The following is a 20,132-nucleotide window of genomic DNA, read 5'->3' on the forward strand; positions in this document are numbered from 1 at the left end:
AAAAAAAAATTAATTTGCAAAGCAAAGTATTTCTAGGCTTCTTTAGCTTGTTAAGGGTCACTTGATTATGTGAGTGATAACACAGGCAAATCATACAGACTTTTTATAATGTGTCTGAAAGAATGAAACAGTAATACATGAGAATTTTTATTGAGAAGTGCTTACTGTGTGCTTTAGGTATTTCTTATTTCTCCTGCAGCAATTAATAGCAAAATGCCTCTGAGCTTTTAAGTGAAATTGATTTAAATCACTGGAAGAAGTTCTCACTTTGTAATACCTTTAATTTAGTTATCCAGTTATCTTTGAGGTGCTGTCCATGATTTGAAGAGCTAGAAACTGCAAACTTATGCCTGTCTCTAAAATAAAAGCATATATTTAAAAGGAATATAAGAAAAAAAATTGCATGGAAAAGACTTTAGGGTGATTAAGCAGTTTGCAAAAAGAATATAGATATTTCTCTGTCAAATCTGTAAACGAATTAACAAGAACTACGACAGTTTTACTTGATTCTTTCAGGGTAGTTCCAGAAAAATTTGCAGATCGGGAGTGGTAATGTATGTGGATAAAAAATCCGGCCAGAATGGGCACACAAACTGTACCATTTCTTCATATTTTTGAAGTCCATGACCATTCTTCATCTTTGCAATTTAAGTTGTATTATGCGTAGGAATTTTTGTTGTTCTGAGTGCAACAAATAAATGAAAAATATTCTGGATGTTACTGGTGGAATGATAGAAATATGGCTTTGCATCTTATGCAACTCAAAACAATAAGCAAATACTAAATTTATGTTTAAATATTCAGCATGCTTTCTCAGTTCCTGAATCATAGCTTTTGATGGCTTACTTTCAATGAGCTTAATAGGAGTATATCCTACATAGTTCACAAAATATTTTTAAAATGTGTCCTACGTCCTACTTTAAACTTTCATTTCTCAATGATATTTTATGTGTGTCATCACAGTCACCTCTCTGTTAGAACAGATACGTCTTTACTAAGCCTTAATTTATTTTTGCATCCTTCATGTTCACTGGTTTCATCCTACTCTAAACCAAGCTTCCTAGTTGGTCCTTTTTATCTGTTTTGAACTTGTTTTCTGATGTTTGTTCCTATTCTGCTTGGTGGACCAGGAGATATGAGACGGTTGGGGACTGAACTCTCCATCTCAGTCCCCTCAGCAGTAAGTTGCTTTTATTTTGTATGACATGATACATTCACTTTTAAATCCCATCAATTTCAGTGGTAAAAATAAAGGAGCTGTGTAAGATGTTTAGCTAGGTTTAATTTCATTCCTGTGTCTGCTGAATTTTTATGACATAAAGAATAAATATGAAACACAAATAAAAGAAAACAGAGGACTCAGTCTCACTATCATTGCAAGAACCAGGGAGATTCTGTTATGTGACATATGATCATCATCACATGTGAGAGCTTTTAACCACAACTATGAAATAACTGTGTTATTGTACCACATTGACAAATTCCATTTATATTACATTTTCCTCAGGATTGGAAAAGAATTATAAAAAAGTAAAGAAAAGTATATTAAAACAAAACAAAACAAAACAAAAGACCAAAACAAGACAAAACAAAAAGCATCACACAGCAAAAAAAACCCTAAGAGTTAAAGAACCAGCTGCTTCTGTTTAAGCCCAACTGTTTCAGTACTGATGCTGCATGGTTACGACATGATGTCATCTGAATATACCCTTGAAGATCTTAAAAATATGTAGAGGTCTAGTCTCTGCTCTCTGACTGTGCTTAATTCCCATAAGTTGGGAAGAAAAGAAAGTGGACTAAACAACTATGGTGCGTAGTGAGGTGTATACATTCCTCTACAGAGAAAAATATTTTCTACCTATTTACTTGTTCTTGCTACAATGTAGCAGCTAGTTTTAAAAATTGAAGAGAAGCAAAAGTATTCTTTTATGTTTCATGTTTTCTTTTATATGATCCTACAGGGATGGAAATCATTCTTTTATTACAGTCCTTCCACTCTCTCTCTCCATCCATTCATCCAACTGTCCACCCATCCTTTTCCCTCCTTTCTACTTCTGTGGTTTGATGTGCATGCATGAAAACAATTTCTATTACGTATTATTTACTATATATTTAATAGAAGCTTTTCTTGATTTAAAAGCTGCAAGGAGAAAAAAACGTAATGAACTGCAGCTTATAAACACATGTTCATAGGTACACTGAAAGAATAATGACATTTATTATCTTGCCAGTCACTTAAGAGGATGGCAAATATATACTATTCTGAATGCCAAGCAACAATGAAAATCCTGAAGTGATGAAACTCTCTCAATGTCATGGGAACACGATTGTCACTTGTCATTACTGTGCATCTCTCTCTTTCTTCATGTACCCTAAACTTCCTATTCGTACATAATTCAACACACTTAATAATGTAGAAAATCAATTAATATTTACTGACCTGTCTCTGCTTCTCCGTGATGGGAACGCAGCATTACAGCCAGCCACCGTGCAGACATGCATCTCTTTTAAATGAACGTTTCTGTAGTGAAGCTTCACACTGTAGGAACTCTTGAAACTCTTCTTGCACACGTAGCAGATCTTGGGGTCTGGGCTTGAGCACATTTCACCTTCTGGGGAGAATTTCTGAGGGCTGTTATAGTTGAATGTGGAAGCAAAACTTTCATGAAGGGCAGCCATACTGGCACTTCCTCCATTGTACAGTCCATATTGGCTCATGTAGAACATATCATATGTAGGGTCTGTATACTCTTCCTTCACCTTAATGACATCCTGGTTAGAAGAGTCATTGTGGTTTTCAACTGGTCTGTCACTGTGCATCATAGATTTTTCAACAGGTTCATGGAGGCGGTCATCACCTTCCATGGATTCTTCACACAGTTTGGGCTCTGACGACTCAGACTCATTTTCATAGTCTCTCTCGTGCTCCTGGTCTTCTGATGTCATACTGTCTGCCCTTCTTATATCTGGTCTGGAAATGCATCTGCTTCTGTCAGTTTTGGAAAAGTCTTTCACGGACAAGCCTGGGCTCATTTCTTCCTGAGAATGGCAGTGATTGTCATGACCAATGTCATTTACCATTGTGCTGCTGTCATTCACCTCTTCATCTTCATCATCAAATTCATCGGCAGTATCAATAACTTCCTTTTCTATTTTAACTGGCATGCTTGACTTCCTTGGCTTCTTCTTAGGGGCAAGGTCAGCATTAGGCTCTGAGGTGGGCATCAGCACTGATGGTACTGATGACTCTGAAGGAGGTGGGGGATGTTGCTCCATGCCACTCGCTGCTGGTATTATTGGACTGGTAGGAAGGGAGGTTGGAGGACTCACCATTTCTCCAGGAGTAAGTAAATTTCTGTAAAAAGGAGGAACGGGTTGAACAGTCTTTAAAGCTGGAAACACCAGCTGACTGGGAAGAGGATTCTGTAGTACAGGATCTAGAGGAGGAGTGGTAAATCCCATTGGTGGACGCCCAGGGCTTGTTAAAGTTAGGTTGGATTTTGTACTTGCTATGACTGGGGTGGCAGCACCTGATGTAGCACGAATTAGATCTTTGTCTCGGTTATTTCTTAGCATAGGCATGTGGAGGCGAGGGTTAGGGTTAGCACTGTGACGATTGCGGCTTCTGAGAGAGCTGAAGACCATGTTGCAGCCCTCAATAGTGCACCGGTGCTTGATTTTCAGGTGAACGGCATTGTAGTGGATTTTAAGTGTACCTTTGTCATAGAAAGTTTTGCCACATGCATTACAAAACACTCTTCCTTTTCTAGAGGCAGACCCCATTCTCCTCATTCTGTGAATGCGGAATGAACTTTTAGTATGTTCTGTTTTCGATAAATCATTGACAGGCGTAGGTGTCTGAACAGGAGAGACACAGGGTGGCTCAGTTTTGGGTTCAACATTTGTGATGCTGGTCAAGGCATTCCTGCTGGATGTCTGCTCATTCTTGAAAGGTGTGGGAGAAACTTCAGATTCACTGCTCTCATTATATTCATTTTGAGCTGTAAGGCTTGGTTCACGGAGCCTCATTGCTGGCTGTTCCAGCAGGAGGCCATTTGGAGGCAGCCCCAACAGTGGAGCAGAGACTGGATTTATGTATTGGAATGGTAGCAGGAATGCAAGACTATTCGGGATGTTTTCAAAATGATGAATGCTGGAAGGGTTGCTATTCTCCAGGTGAGCAAGGAGACTTGGGCTCCTGGTGCGATTATTGCTTTCAATAAAAGTCCTTATATCTGAATCTGTCTTTGAAGATGGCACAGCCACAGCCTGCCCTTCTTTTTCTTGAATTGCCATCAGCTCCACAATGGATTTGGTTTCTCCAAATCTCAGGAACTGCTGAAGGGTAATGATCTCTTCTTCCCTGGACATTATGGCCCAGCGGTCCAGCACCTTGCCTGCAGCATCCTAGAGGCCATATCAAAGAAACAACAAAGACAAACACAAAGAAAAAACTTATTGATTCTGCATAATTATTGAATTCAATAGAAGGTGCTCTGTTGCCTGCACATGAAATACTAAGCTCGAAAAACAACATGCAATCAGTGTTAACAAAACTCAACCAAAAAGCAAACTTTTTCAGCCATGCAAATACCATAATTACAGTCACAGTTAGAGAAAAAGATTGAGTTTAATAACATCAGAGCAAACAAAATGTAGAACACTGGGGCTCTGCGATCTGAAATGCCTTTGATATTGCTATTTTAAAAGCTGCAATCTATATACTATGCAAATGTTTGGTATACATTTGTTGCTGTTCACTCCATTGTACAATATGGAAAATTGTACCTTAATTGATGTTTAATGCTATCGCTATAAGAAAGAGCTAAGCAAATGAATTTGATAGATTTGCTTTTCAAATATAAGTAAACATACAGCTTAAATCGTTTATGGACCACCTCACAAGAAATTCTGATGCAAGGCAAACAGTCTCAAAAATAGCATGTAATACTAGTATCTTTCTCCTTTTTTTTTTTTAATTTTTATTTTTCGTGATAGCAATACTGAAAAACACATTCATCATAAACTTACATCAAAAGGCAGAAATAGAGAAATTGTTTAAAGCATAACTGACGATTGTAGACTTGCAATCTTGATATGGCTTAGACTTAAAAGATGACTTTTTTTGCTATAAATGACAGTTAAAAATATGTAAAAAGTAAGCATCTGATGGCCACAGATAGTATAAATGTGTAAAAATGTTGTCTCTTAACACTGCCTTCTGATACCAAGGGAAAAATCCAGAGAGAATACACATCAGTAATCACTAGACTATCTGTTGTTAAATATACATTAAAAAGCATTTCACACTTTCATTTTTGCTAGTAAGCATGAGATTTGCCTGAAGGTAAGACTTAAAAATTCTGCAATGTAATGTCAGGCAATCCACTCCACCATGTATTGATAAAAAGATATTAAAATACTTATATAATGAATACATCATTTTATTGGCATCTTTCCTTTTGGGCAAGTTCTGGACATAACATCAGCACGGTAACTATAACCAACAAGCACTGTTGCATGCCATCAAATCAGAACTATTCCAGTGCTTCCTCATGCATTAAACAGTTTGAAATCCTTGCAAAGATACCTCTCTGTACTGTCTCTGATCTTTTTAAATCTTGACTCTCAGCTTCAGAACACATTCAAACATTCTGGTCTGCACATTACTGCAAAAACCACCAGTTCTTATTTGATTATGAAGCCAGCAAATGTCTTTCAGTTTTTGCGATCTTTATTTATTTATTTGTTTATTTTCAGTTTTCAGAGTATTGGTTCTTTCCTCCCCTCCCCAGAAGCTTCCTTCTAGAGCACAAGAAAATGCCATTTGCCCCAAATGTATTTAATTGATTATATCTATTTTATTATTATTATTATTATTATTTCAGCTCTGATGCGTGTCACCTTCCTAAATCCAGAGTTGATGGTGAAGGTTGATGCCATCTATGCTTCAGAACCTTGCATGCCAATGCAGAATGTTTTGAAAGGTTCCACGCACAATAGCTCACGATGAAACAGTACAAGACTATGAAACTGTCAACGGTAAATAATTACAGAATATCCTTAGAAGAAGTCTCAAGTCTCACTGCATTGATGGAGATGTAGAGCACCAGAACCAATCTCTAAGCAGAAATTATCCAGCATGCATTTACACAGAAATGAAAGAAATGCCATCATGCAGATGCTGGTCCTGGTCTGAAGTATTAGTCAGGAAGTGGTCACACCTTTAAATACCTTTGGGCACTGTGGACATCCGTAACTGTTATGCTCCCCCTGCTCTACCAGTCAGATGGAGGAGCATTTTAGAGGCAGTCTGCTATCTAGTAAAAATCATCCGGAACACAAAACCAACAAGAATAATACCCCACAAACACCCAACAGAAAAAGAAACAACACAAAGAACAGGTTTACTTTTGAAAGCTCTAAGATTATATTTTGCCCACTTTTCCCAACTTGCTTTGATTACTCTCCCCATGAATGCCACCTAAATTTCCTTGCATTAACTTCTCCTGCTACTTCCAGCTGGCCATACTGGTTCTGCTTTTGAGCGATTCTTACATGAAACTCAAAAAACAGTCACCTGTGAAACAATTTATGCACACACATTCCCAATCTGAAGCCACAAGTATTTATTGCTTCTAACTGTAACTCAAAGATGGAAAGAACATTGTCTAATTTACACTGCTTGCATGTATTGAATTAGAACCTCTGACTGCAGCCAGCTGCAGGCTGCTTTGTAATGTACTACTGGTAGTAATTTGTTTTGTTTTTGCTTTAATTTGTAAATCACTCACAGGCTTATGTAGCAGATGGATGTTTTATAAAAACAGATATTTAAGTACATAAAAATTAGATACAGCCCGTATGAGAATAACTCATGGAAATAGTAGGTACAAGTCCTGTAACAGACCTGTAACTGCCACACACATCAGTGGAAGGTTACTTCACACAATCTCCCATCTGATGGCTGTAGATCTAGCTTTCTGTGTGCACTGAGCAGGGAGGCAATGCCCAAACACAGGGGCTCTGTGAACGCTTTCGGGGAAGTATTCCACAGCAGAAGTCAGAGATGCTGGCAGTTGGCTACATGACCTACCTGTCCATGAGATGCCACCCTCTTCCATCCCATTTAGTCAATGACAGAACATTTTGGGTTTGCAGAGAAGAAGGACAGACTTTCAGCTGTTGCTAAGTGCCACTGATCACAAAATTTGGCTGTCAAGTATTTGATTATCGAGGGGGTTATCTTCACTGTCACATAAACAGCAAGGTCTCAGAAAGCTGGCCTTAAATATTCTCTGCTTACTTATACCGGTTGCATCAAGCTATACCTGGTTAATTCACAGCAATCATTTTTATTTCCCTAGCCAAAGTAAAAAGATATTGCAGAGATGCACATGCTTCTTAGAAAACATACTACCTATGGATACTGTATGGCATATGCTTCAATATTTACATAGTGATGGTTTTCCATAAAACATTTTAAGTATGTTCTATGCAAACCTAGATAAAGAATGAATAGGAATGTCATTTTTTGATAAAACTTAAAATTAACAAAAAATCTAACTATTATCCACTTTGAATTAAGCTATAACTAGCTAGGGATCTCTCTGTATATGGTAATACTTGATTAGAAGTTCAAGTCCTTTCTTACATATAATCGATTTCTTGTTTCTTACAATCTCTCATGCTAAATTTTTTCCCCAAAGCCATTAAATCATATCCACATTTAAATATTCCACGACAAAAGGTTCCAATTTATATTACTTTTTTCAGCTCACAACTGATTAAGCCAAGCCTCCTGTGACAATGTGTACAGCGAAGTCAGTGAATGGAGAGATACCACTGTGTGCATACAGCTTTACACCAGGCAGTAGACAAGTAAGCCTGATTTCTTCCTTCTTCACCCATACAGCCTTGTTTTTTTAATTGTATTTTACATGCGTGGCTAGCTCTCTCTCAGTTTCAAACACAGAAAAATTTTTAATCCTTAAATCATATAAAATCTAACCTCCAAGGATGCAAAACATAACCTTGGATGTTTTCCTTAATCTAAGCCCACACTTGACTCTTCCTCTTCCAACACATATAGGTGTATTATTTTTATAGATAAAAATTCATATACACAGAAACTGCACTAAATCTAGGCAGCAAAGGCATAGTTAAATATCCTGAAGCTGCCTCATTTTTTGCTGCACATGTTACAAACAGATATGTTAGGGTACATCTTGTCTTAAACTTCTACGTCAGACAGAACAAGTGATGGGCCTCAAGATGATTATCTTGGATGATACAAACATGCTAAAGCAGAAGATGAGCACAAAATTCACTCTAATTAGTAAGAGTTTAATTGATGAGGATTATGAAGAAAATTCTTCATTTCCAAGGGCCTTTAGGTTTTACAAATGTTAAGCTTTCAATTCATCTTGAAAACCTCACAATTTAAAAACTGCTTACTTAGAAAATAAGGATGGTCTACAGAAACATACACCATAAACATATGTTGTAAGCCTTGAACTTTGGTTACAAAATCAGTTTTTTAAACTCTCACTTTGTGTAAGAAGCTGCATCAACCCCTGCATGCCTGTACTGTGTTTAACTAAATTTATACACAGGCACACATATATATGTACATATACATACACATCACAGACTTTTTGCAGTTCTATTTTTATCTTACTAATTAACTTTTTGGCATAGGTAAAATAAAGTGTATATATGCTGCTGGCTGAATTCATAGTAAGAATTACAGAAGAGTTGAGATTACTTGGAAGGTTAAAAAACTCTACAATTGCTTCTTAAGTAAGGCTTTTGTGCTCAAAGTTATAAAGAAAAACACAGTGCCAGCTTTTGTATTTTAAAATTTTTGCATATGCACCATAAACTGTTTGTTTTTATGCATATCAGTTAAGTATCCGCCTTGCAAAATATTACTTGGATATGTATTTGATTAATTAAAAAAGCAAGGTTGGTGTTTAAAATATCACTTTCTTCTATGAGCCCTTCTTAAAGAGCTATAAATTTTCTAGCTTGATTTCTAAAAAACATTTTGAATGCAGCTGTAACAATTGAAAAGCAGACTGAAAGACATTCATTTGGTCATACCATAATTGCAAAGGATGGTTTTAATTAGGGTGTAGACAGAAGAAAAAAATCAACATTTGTTTCTAATAAAGAAAAGCCTACATAATTTCCATGATTTAGGGTTTGTTGTTTTTGTTTGGCTGAATTTCCCAGGAGCATCTCTTTGCTTCCCAATTAAATTTCAAGCTGTTACGCTATGGGTAGTCCTACTGCTCCTGGGGCAAAAGCAACCAAAGCTGTGTAGCAGCACACCCGCTTACATCTGTAGGGATGGGAGTGGAAATGTGCAACCATGCTGGTTTGTTCTGGCCAACCCTCTGACTTCAATGCAGCAGAAGTAAGCCCTGTATTTGGCTCTCCATATGACTGTTCACATACTCATTTTCCTGATAGGTGTTTTTTCCATGCTGAACCTAGCCCACCTTTGCTCCTGTAAGCACACAAAAAAAGTGTGCATACTTGCTCGCTGTGATTATACATGTGCAACTGATATAAAATTTAACACACCAGCCTGCAATGAACCATTGTTAAATTTTTTTCCCCTCATCTGTCACTACTCGTCCACCTCCCACCAGCCCCCCTGCTCCAACTGAAACCATATGAACAAACTCATGTTTAAGTGTCAGCAGTCCTCTCCTTGAGTTATTCTGCTGCAGCAGGAATGAGCACAGTGCAGCTCTACCGAGTTCTCAGTCAATAATGGAAATCTTTATCTTTTGGCTTCACTGCAGCCTCCACTGTGCTAGAAAAATCAAAAGCGATAGATATTCTTCCCTTCAGATACCCCTTTCCCTCACCTACTGGAGTTGTTTTCTTTCTCCCAAAAATACAGGCCGTGCATGAGAATGCCAGCTGCAGCAGATGGAGAAAAGTCACTCTTTTCCTGAAGTATCAAGTAAAAATGACGCCAGCATTGTGCGTACAAGTGAAAACTAACATGAAGGAGATATTATTTACTCATAATTACACGTGTGCTTTTACTTATCTGTGCTGACAGATATTAACAGTGCTTAACTCTGGGTTTTATGCTTCATGTCTTCTTATGCATGTAGCATCAAAAACCTTTGCATTTTGATCAAAGACCTTTGCAAATTTTTACTAATTGATACTGTAGACACTGGGTTGAAATCTGGCTGCACTTTAAATCTAGAGTAATTGTACTTCAAATCCAGAATAATTCCACTGGCCATGCTGGAAAGTAATTTTGAATTAACTTAGCCCTGAAAAACTACATTGAGCCAAATCTGTTTGAATATATATAGGGACATACCACCATGGTGGAGCACAGCGGCTGTGTAACGATGCACAGGAGCGCTGCTCAACACTTTCAGAGTGAAAGTGAGGAACACCATGTCCTGCTGAAACTGCAGATGGAACGTAAGGAGGTGGAATGCAATAACCGCAGCTGAAACCTAGCCAGGACACCGCCGTTAACCACCCACGCTCTTGCTAAATGGCCTACCGGGTCTTTACTGACCAAAAGTATGCAGGTCCTCTGTTTTATATCTCATCCTCAAGACACATGCCAGGAGCACAGCTCCCTGCACAAGCAACCTGCTAGACCTCTGGTTCTGGACTGGCTTATAGGGAGTGGTATCAAAAGACTGGATCCCCAACACACTGCACCCTTCAGAGACTAAAATTCCTTATTTCTTACGATCCCTTTTCATTCTTTAGGTTCACCAAACTTAGAAAAGAAAACATAACCAAAAAAAACCCCAAACTTGACAACAGAGGAATTCAGAGCATTGCTCTGAGTGACGACGCTACTCTGTCAAATACCAACAAGAAAGTACCCATGTAAATTGGGGGTCAGGAAAAAAGCCTCTTACTTTTTTCACAAAAGGAATCATTCTTTTGAACTCTTTCTTGCTCCTCCTAAAAGTATATGCACCTCTTTGACTCCAGTAAAACTACTAGGATGCAAGGGCATTAGTTTTAAATGCTTCTGATTTTTAAAACATATTGTTTGACTTTTGATAAAATATTCACTTTGTTAAGAAATGCTCTTGATTATGGACCAGATAAGAATGCATAATTCACAAGATGATCACTTTTTTTTCTGGATAAAAATGTGTACAGCATTTTTATTTTTAAAACTATGATAGATCACTGTGGGGTTACAACATATTTAATCACAGCAGTTTCAGCTTCATTTAATCATGGAAACTGCATCAAGCATCTTTGCAACTGGGTGCCTAACAAGTTTTTTCACAGGAAACCTCTGTCCACACTCAGAGAACAATCTAAGCACTATCAGAACTCAATTCTCTTGCTTTTTGAAATTTCACAATGGTATAGCTCATATGATGTCGGTGAAATTTGATTTACAGCTGTCCTGCTGGTGGGACGGAAAAAGATATACAACTGCCATCTATTAAAGATCTGTCACTTACTGATAACAGTGGAGCTTCTGTTAGCATACAGAAACATTGCTTTGGCAGTCTTAAGAAGATCCAAAGTCATCTTTCAGCACTAGTCATTAACCCATTATCTTTCATTTGTTTTGAATTACCAGTGCCAATTCCCAAGAATTTTGTCCCTTGCCTACGACAAATGTCACAGACTTTCAAAGGCAAGTATTCACTCCTTTTACCATCTGCTATGGTTCAGTTTCTCAAAGATTTCTATACCCAAGGAAATGAATGTAAACTGACCAGATGCTTTATGGTATCTGTAAAAGAAAACATTTTCTAATGTACACCCAAGGTGAGGCAAATTTTCTCACATTCGTGGTAGAATATCAATATTTCATAGAAATCAAGCATTCAAATCCCTTAAACAGCTTTGAAATTTAGAATGCTGAACCTCAAATCTAGAGGAACATTTTCTGAAAAATCCTTTCAATGCCTCTGAAGCAGCCTTGCCACCAGCTTGTGGTGAGTGAGGGTGCTTGCTTCTAGGTAGACGTGGCTTCAAGAGGCAATGAGATAGATCACCAAGTGCGCTGTGCATGAAGTAAAACATTTTAGAGTGTATGAGCTGTTGTGGGGACTCTTCAGGGTACAGACACACAGGGACAGGAAAGGATCAAAACACTGAAATAATTCCAGGTGTAATTTCGGCAAGCCAGGTGGATAGGAAATAACCACCTTGCACTCAACCACAGCCATGAATGATCTACGTTTGCACCTTCTTGAATTTTTGCATATATAGTTGCACATTTTGGTAAGCTATATAAGAAAACTTGCGGATTTAGCAGGCTACTTAAATCTCTCTTCTGTGCCTCAGTTTCACCACACTGAAAGAATGATGTAAGTTTTATGGGAAAAAAAGAAGCACTCACAAAGAGCAACAATGAATTATTTTACTTGCTATATACATGGTCACAAGAGACATCCAAGTTTTCTTCAGCCAAGACCTTCTCCAATTATCACAATGTGATAATACAAACAATTCATCATGTCTTACATCTCTGCAGCTGTTCCATGCAACTGTACCAAAAGCAGAGAAAGATATCTATTAGTCAAGTCAAATAAGATTATCTGACAGACCTTTTCTCACTTTAAATCTCAGTTCACTAAAGCCATAACCCTAACTGGAAAATTCAAGCAACAAAATGTTATTCTTACTTGATTTGTAAGTAGAAGTTCTGAAGAAATCAGTAAGAGATCTGCCTAACCAGTGTCATTCCAATGAATTAAGAAGTTTTCCAGTGTTTTATCACTGGAGTAAAATTGCCAATAGTTGGATTTAATTGCAAGCTTGGTTTTCTGATTGAACACCAAGTTGTGCCTTAATAAAGGGATTCATCTGCATACTATATGCTGGGTATTTGAATGGCAGCAGAACCAGGAGATTGATTTCCACAATTAGTATTCATTAGGGGATTATGCATTATTACTTGCAATATATATGACACAATCTTAATGAGGCCTTTTTTTTTTTTCTTCCATTGTTTACCTAAAAATTTCCACCAAGAAAAACACATGTAACATAGGTGACTATCTGATGCAGAAGGGAGGAAGAGCAGGGCTGATACAAAAAAAGGCAGAGGTCACTGAAACATATAAAATGCTGTGATACATGAAGTGCACATCTTACATGCCCTGAAATGCAAAAGAAAGTGGGAGAATTATATTACAGTGTACGAAGTAATAATAACTGTGCCTGCATGTCTTAATACCCTCTTGTCCCAGCAGTCCTGACTTTCTAGGCAGCCCACTTCTCCACATTAACAGTAGTCATTTGGAGAGCAGCAAACGTGCCATTAGAAGCACTTTTACAAGTGTATATTCATCCACCAATTAGCTTAATGTGGCCGCTTTCTGCATATTTTCTATCCAGGCTTGCACAAATCTTATTAATATTTCCCCCTAGCGCTTTGACAGATTACCTTGTCATTATGCATCCTGGAGCCTTTTAAACAATATGGGTAAACTACTGTTTGCGAGGTTAATGACAATTATCCCCTAATTACTGCATAAGTCACTCAGTCCACTTTATCTCATAGGCAGGGTTCTGCTCTGTGTATCTGCCATTGTGTCACTGTAAATGAATCTTGTATAGCTATGTTTATCTGTCGTTGCCTTGTAAATTACATTGACAGAAGAATGAACAAATTACCGTGTGTCATCACTTAAAATACAGCTTCTGATAAAAAAAAAATGTCCCAGAAGCACAGCACTTGAATTTTAGCCTGATCACAATTAGTATACACATGTTTAATGTTTTTGGTGATATATTTAGAAGTGCATGGGACACAGTGTGGTGGTAGAAGGCTCTGAAGTGGTAAGCCTAAGGGCAGTAAAACAGAGAAATACAGAAAGCTACACTACTAGTAATTCCATGATCACCTCCTGAGAACTCTTCTGCTAATTTAACAGTTGATAGATGAGGCAATGATATTTTCCAAACAAACTCACATTCACTGCTGTGCCAAATACCACAATTTCCATTGTTTCTGACCACATCCACAAAGGTGTTTTTTTTTAGCAGAAAAATACAAACTGAAGTTGGAATAGCAGCAGAGCCCATAAAACCAGAATCGATGAAATTCAGAGCAGTATCAAAGAGGATTAATAATTTGGATCATGTCTGCCCTGACCAATTCTAGTGACTCCAAGAGGACTGCTCGGAGCAGAAGCCAGGGCAGAATCTGGCAGCCAGCACCTCCATCAATGTATTGATTTTAAAAATAAAATAAAAATAAATTAGCACATTGTCTTCTCTTTTCTACAGTGCCTGTGCGCTGGGTCACCTCCTTGGTGTAATTAGATTCAATAGAGAGAGAGAGTTAAGAAAAATTCCAAGTTCAATTCACCCTCCATGCATTGAGGTATTTCCACCTTAGGAGAGGAAGGAAAAAATGGCAAATACCAGCTTCCCGACATCTTTCATTTTCAAGTTAAAGCTAAGACAAGAACTCCAAAACGAGGTTTGCTCTGCTTTGAAAAAGGAAGTTGACTTCTTGTTGACTTCTTGTTGACCTTGATTACTTATTTCACCAACAACATCTTGATGACTTCAACACAAAGAACAAATACAGCCAATGTTCAGAAGCAAAAATCTTCTAGACCTCAGTGCGGTATATAAGAACAGAAATTATACGGTAAAAAAAATCTGGCTTTTACTTAATGCTTCTTCCTACAAGAAGTCTTGGCAAAATAATTGCTGAACAGCCACAGGAACCACAGTCCTGTGCAAACAGTGTAACAGACAATGAAGTTCCAGTGCAGGCCTTTTATTCTAGTTTTGGATTGCCAGAAATCACATTAATTGCATAAATATAATAATGAGTGTGATTCTGATTGTGACTTGAACTTCAGATTTCTTGTCTTCAAGCTTGGTGCAGTCACAGCACGTAAACTTCCTCTCACCAATAACTTGAGCAGAAATTGAACCATCTCCCACAGGTCAGACATTTAACTCCTAGAACAAGGGTATTTCTCTGCCTTCCAGACAAACGGATGATTCGTGAAGTGAGATGCTCTTTCGGTTACACAGACAAAACTGTCTGCCACACAGCTTGCAGAAAAACGGTATAGAACAATGGGCACGTCATCCCTGCATCCTGCAATAAGTTTACATTGTAATGCATTTTAACAGCCTTGAGGATGTACTTTATTATGCATACATTCAAGAATGATATACGCTTAATGTAATATAATTTTGCATTCACATATTTAATATGTATTTGATTATGTCTTATATTTTACATACCTTCTAATTTAGCAAATCTTGTCATTTTATAAACATCCTAAAATATGTTCAATATGAGCTTCTGATTAAATGCCAGGAGGAGAAGATGCAAACTGGAACAGAATTATGATTCCCAAAAGGAAACAATATGAACCTGCTTAAGCGGCTGTGCAAGAAAAAGAAATGTCAGTATTCTCCAATTTGTGATTATTTTGTGAAATTCAGTAGGTTATTCTAACACTGAAAACCTCTCAATCATAGTAAAATGTACGTTTATTTTGCTGTATTGTGATAGTGTAATATCCAGAACGAATAGGCACACTGAGGTACAATAGAATTACCAACATTACTTAAAATAACAGTGGTTTTTATATGGAACATAGATGAGGACAGCACCTCTGGCCATGCTCTTAGTATAGGCTGGAAGAAAAGGTTGTATTGAAACGGTAAGAAAATGTAACAGCCATCACTGCCACAGATAACTAAAAAGACTGATCGATTTTGAGTAAGCACTACCTCAAGGGTTTTGGTCCCACTAAGATTGATCTTTGTGTCTGTCCTGTGTTCAGTCAATGCAACTTTCAGCAGGGTATCCACTGCATAAATAAATGGAAGTGCTGATCCTCCACCCTCCCTCCAAGTATGTTATTTTCTCTCTAAGTTGAAGGAAAAGGAAACTCAATGTGGCTGATGGTAAAGTGCTAGGCAACAGATGGTTTAAAATACTTAAAGACACAGAATACTGTTATTGTTGTGTACAGTACTGTTTGGGAAAAAAAAAGTATTTCTAAATCATGAATATTTCTCTTTGATTTGGGACATTTTTGGCCTCTGACCTTGGCTAGTAGCACAGAAAGCCTGCATAAGAGAGACATGCTATTATCGACTTGTAACAGACGATTTGGAATTGCCCACCAAATAAAGGACTAATACCTGGCTTCTGTGCAGGCAAAAGTGTGCCCTGATACAACATTAACCTCTATCTGTATTTCCTAAAGGCAATGGCTGTTTTTGGGACAAACTGTGAGGCTGATTTAACTGATTGAACTGCACACTTTGGGTTTTATCAGCTTTCTTTAAACAATCTCTAGAGACACTGAGTTACTTGCAGAGAACTTAGTTCATTAAGAAGTATTATTTACATAGGTATTATTCATCTTTGTTGGAGATCTTTTACATTCAAGTGGAAGTATGTACCTTTGATCTGGACTTGATTCAAAAAGCTAAATGATACTTTGCATGGACATAGATCAGCATGTGGTAAAGGTTGAGATAAGCAAGAAAGAACTAAAAAATTGTAGATGTACATTGTGTTAACAAGACAGCTCAGTCAGTTTTACTTACAAGAGGAAATTCTGAAGAGGAACTTGAACATTTAGGATTATACTAAAGACGTTATTTTTCTTTATCAATTATCATCATTGGTAGAGAATTCCACACATTATGGAGTTTTACCTGATTCTCAAGTCTACAACAGTAGAGGACAAATAAACTTTTCATGAGCAATTAACCTTGAGGAGGACATTGGACGATATGCTACGTATACACAGTACGGACTGGACAGAAGAATAAGTGAGTAAATACTAAATGTTGGAGATTAACAAGAGCCATTCATTGGCCTGACTCTGTTTCGGCAGAAATCTTTTCCTTCAAACATAATGGAAGTTCTGCTTGAGTAAATTCTTCAAAGTCAAGCCATGCTGAAGCCTGTGTCACCCCTCTCATTCTTCCAGCCGAATTGCCTGGTATGGTTTGACAGACATATGCGTTTAAGTGAACATAATTGATGTGCAAAAAATCTTCATTATTTTTGGTTTGCAGCTTTAAAGCTACTGTTTGAACTACAGGTGCAAAATTACCTAAATGCTTGAAAACTCAAACTGAGGAGTCAAATTATACCTGTTCACAGAGTTTAAAATTGGACAAAAAATATTGAAAATACATCTCATAAACTACAAACATTTGCCAACTGAAAAGAAAAGCAATCTTTTTTTTTTTCATATTTAATGTCTTTTCATATTGAAATCTTAGAGATAAAGAGATGGAAGTAGGCAAACTAGTGACTATGGCACTACCTGAGGAAATTGAAGCTTTATTCCTTGATCCATCAGGCACTTTCTGTGTATTCTGGGCAAATCACAGCCCTTCTATGCGTCAGACGATTGTCTTTAGATTGGTAACGGACATGTTACTAGGAAAAAATGCTCTGTAGATTTTGAATTTGGTGAAGCCCTGAAGATCTGTATCCTTGAAAAAACAGCTTACTATAAAGCGGACCTGACTTTATGAATATTCAAACAACTCTTTTCTGTGATAAGATTTAATAGAAATTGAACTATGAAAGAAATGAAAAGACAAACTTTGAAAGAGAACCGCAACAAAATTCACACTTGTTCTTTTCAGTGGAAGACAGTGGAAATATGTCAATTCTATAGTATGCAGATAAATAAGCTGTTCTGTCAATGAATGTCTTTTCTAGTTCAATCTATTAGAGAGCAACCTTTATCATACTACATTATGATTGTTTCATTCATGTTTATTATATTCAGAACTTCCCATGTGAAATAGTACTCAAAAATACTAATCCCACTTCCTCAGACGGACACTGGTGAAGTGTCTTTAGTTGAAATCTGTAACACAGAAAACTTTGAGGGAAATAGCAGTGCTCATACTTACAGGTTTCTTTGGATAACTTTACAAGCCACCCTCATTACCCCAGAGAACAGATGATTTAATACTGAAGAGGCTCCCCTGAATACAACTATTTGTTGAGAAGCAAATAAAATGAATTTTTTTCATAAAAAAAGAGAGCCGTAAGAATAGCTTGGCAAAGTGTAAGCAAAAAGTAACTTTTAACGTCTTTGGCAAATTCCCAGCTCTTAGTAATGGCATCCAAAGTTGGTTCAAGTGTGGGTGATAAAGCAGGTTTAGAGTTGCCTTTCAACTTTTACTTTTTAATAATAAAAAATCAATATACAGAGGATTACAAGCCTCTTGGTTTTGATTTTGTATATCAAAAGCAAAAGACTGACAAAGTTACGGATGTGTATGAAACTCCTCAGGCCACAGTTACAATGCAAATATTTTTTACTCAATTTATTTACGGCACTCCACTGAGAAGCTAAAATACATTATTAAAATAAATGAACAATTCTTTTTTTTTTTTTCTTTTACCCAAATATAGGTATATATATATCTTACAAGGAAACACAATCCTGAATATACATTTCTAAACCCCAGAAATTTAATAGATTACGATTCAGATCCTAAATTAATCATAAAAGTCTATTTCAAAGCAAAACAAGGAACAGCCTGGACAGCAGCCCGCATTCAAACAAAAATGCTCATATAGGGCCAGATGCACTATGAACTGCACTATAGAGTAGAGGAAAAGTATCATGGTGTACTAAAGAAATGACCAAGTATATCTCAGCAATCAGAGTCTCAGTGCTGGTAACGTCTGACATGAAACTGTTTGAACAGTTTTGTGAAGGAAGTCAGACTCTCTGTTTCACTATTCACAGACAGACCAACTGAGCCTGGAACAAACGTGATAGTAACACGGATGATCTCATATGGATAGAAGGCCATATTCCTGCAGTCTTGAAAAAGGCAAATGGGAACTGAAGCCTGCAAGCCAGTGTCAACTTTGCTCACACAGAACAGTAAGGTCAAACCTGTAGAGGGATCTGTAATATTCACAGTCAATGGAGTTACCATTTGTAAGCATAAACGGAGTTACTGTTTTTAAATTATTCAAAACATTCTTTTATGTCTTTCAGTTTTCTTTGCAAGAAAAGTCTGCTGCCAAGTCTTTAGAAGGGCAACATTAGTGTTGTTATGTGATCAACTCATGGAATTATTTTTTACGGTTTTTTTTTTTCTTCTTAAAAGTGAACTGCAGAGTAATTAATTCAATTTGGTGGAGCTAAACAGGCAAGGTTACCTATAACATGGTGGTCTCAATCCACATGAGCTTGACGGAAGGGACCACACCTTCTAAAATCCATTAATCAAATCAAATTACTATGCATGATTCGCCATAGGAACATCACAGCAGTGTGAGCATGTTTAAACAGTTATATTGTGATACAAACGTAGCAGCAAGGACACAGCAAACAGCAGCAGCTGTAGATCAGAATGTGCAGTATTGTCTTATGCCTGCCTTCCCAATGATCTCAAGGTAAAAAAGACACTGAATTTACGCTCCCACAAAGAAGGCAACGTAGGCACTGCACTAATTACTGCATTACTACACCACCTTTTAGAGAAGACTAGTATTCTTAGGTCAGTGCCAGGCTTCCTCCTTAAGTGAAGTCTGAGGAGGGGAAAAAATACAAGGAGAGAAAGAATGAAGCTGTATTGTCAGAACAGCAGGTCAGGTAAAGTTTGGAAAGAAGTGGTATAAACTACATGTAGGAATTACGAGAGAGGATAAAGCAATAGACTAGTCTTTCTGTCACTGGCCTCACTGCTCACCCACCTCTTTCTTTGTTTTCCAATGTGAGCAATGAGAGCTAAGGCTACAGCGCACCCTTCTATAGCATAACCATCCATAAACAAGTACTGACTGGGGCCATGCCAGAGCAGTAAAAGCACATTCACTTAGTATTTTTAAGCACTTTGTACTGTACATAGCTCTCTAAGGAAGATTGATTTCCATAAAGACTTGTTTTCATCTGAAGTTACTGATGATTCTATAAACCACAATAGTTTCTCTTGAGCCTTGCAGTGGAATTTCAAATTCACTTCAAGAAGACCATGTGTTAGCCAGTGCTTGAGGAATATGGGCATGTACTGCAAAGCATGTCAGTTGGGTCAGGTTTCCTATCAGAGAGTAATAATCCCAGATGACAATTTCAGAGTTTGAAATAATTGCAAACATGTACACACACATACACCCCCCC

At 37.4% G+C, this 20,132-nt stretch overlaps 1 protein-coding gene across 1 annotated transcript in view; it reads right to left on the reverse strand.

Annotated features, from left to right (window-relative positions):
- Window positions 1–20,132, reverse strand: part of BNC2 (basonuclin 2) — a 226,419-nt gene that overhangs the window by 21,000 nt on the left and 185,287 nt on the right. The window contains exon 4 of the mRNA XM_031557308.1: window positions 2,441–4,407. Within this exon, the coding sequence (XP_031413168.1) occupies window positions 2,441–4,407 (1,967 nt within the window). The remainder of the gene's footprint in view (window positions 1–2,440; window positions 4,408–20,132) is intronic.

Source organism: Meleagris gallopavo, chromosome Z, assembly GCF_000146605.3.
Source record: "Meleagris gallopavo isolate NT-WF06-2002-E0010 breed Aviagen turkey brand Nicholas breeding stock chromosome Z, Turkey_5.1, whole genome shotgun sequence".
Lineage (NCBI taxonomy): Eukaryota > Metazoa > Chordata > Aves > Galliformes > Phasianidae > Meleagris > Meleagris gallopavo.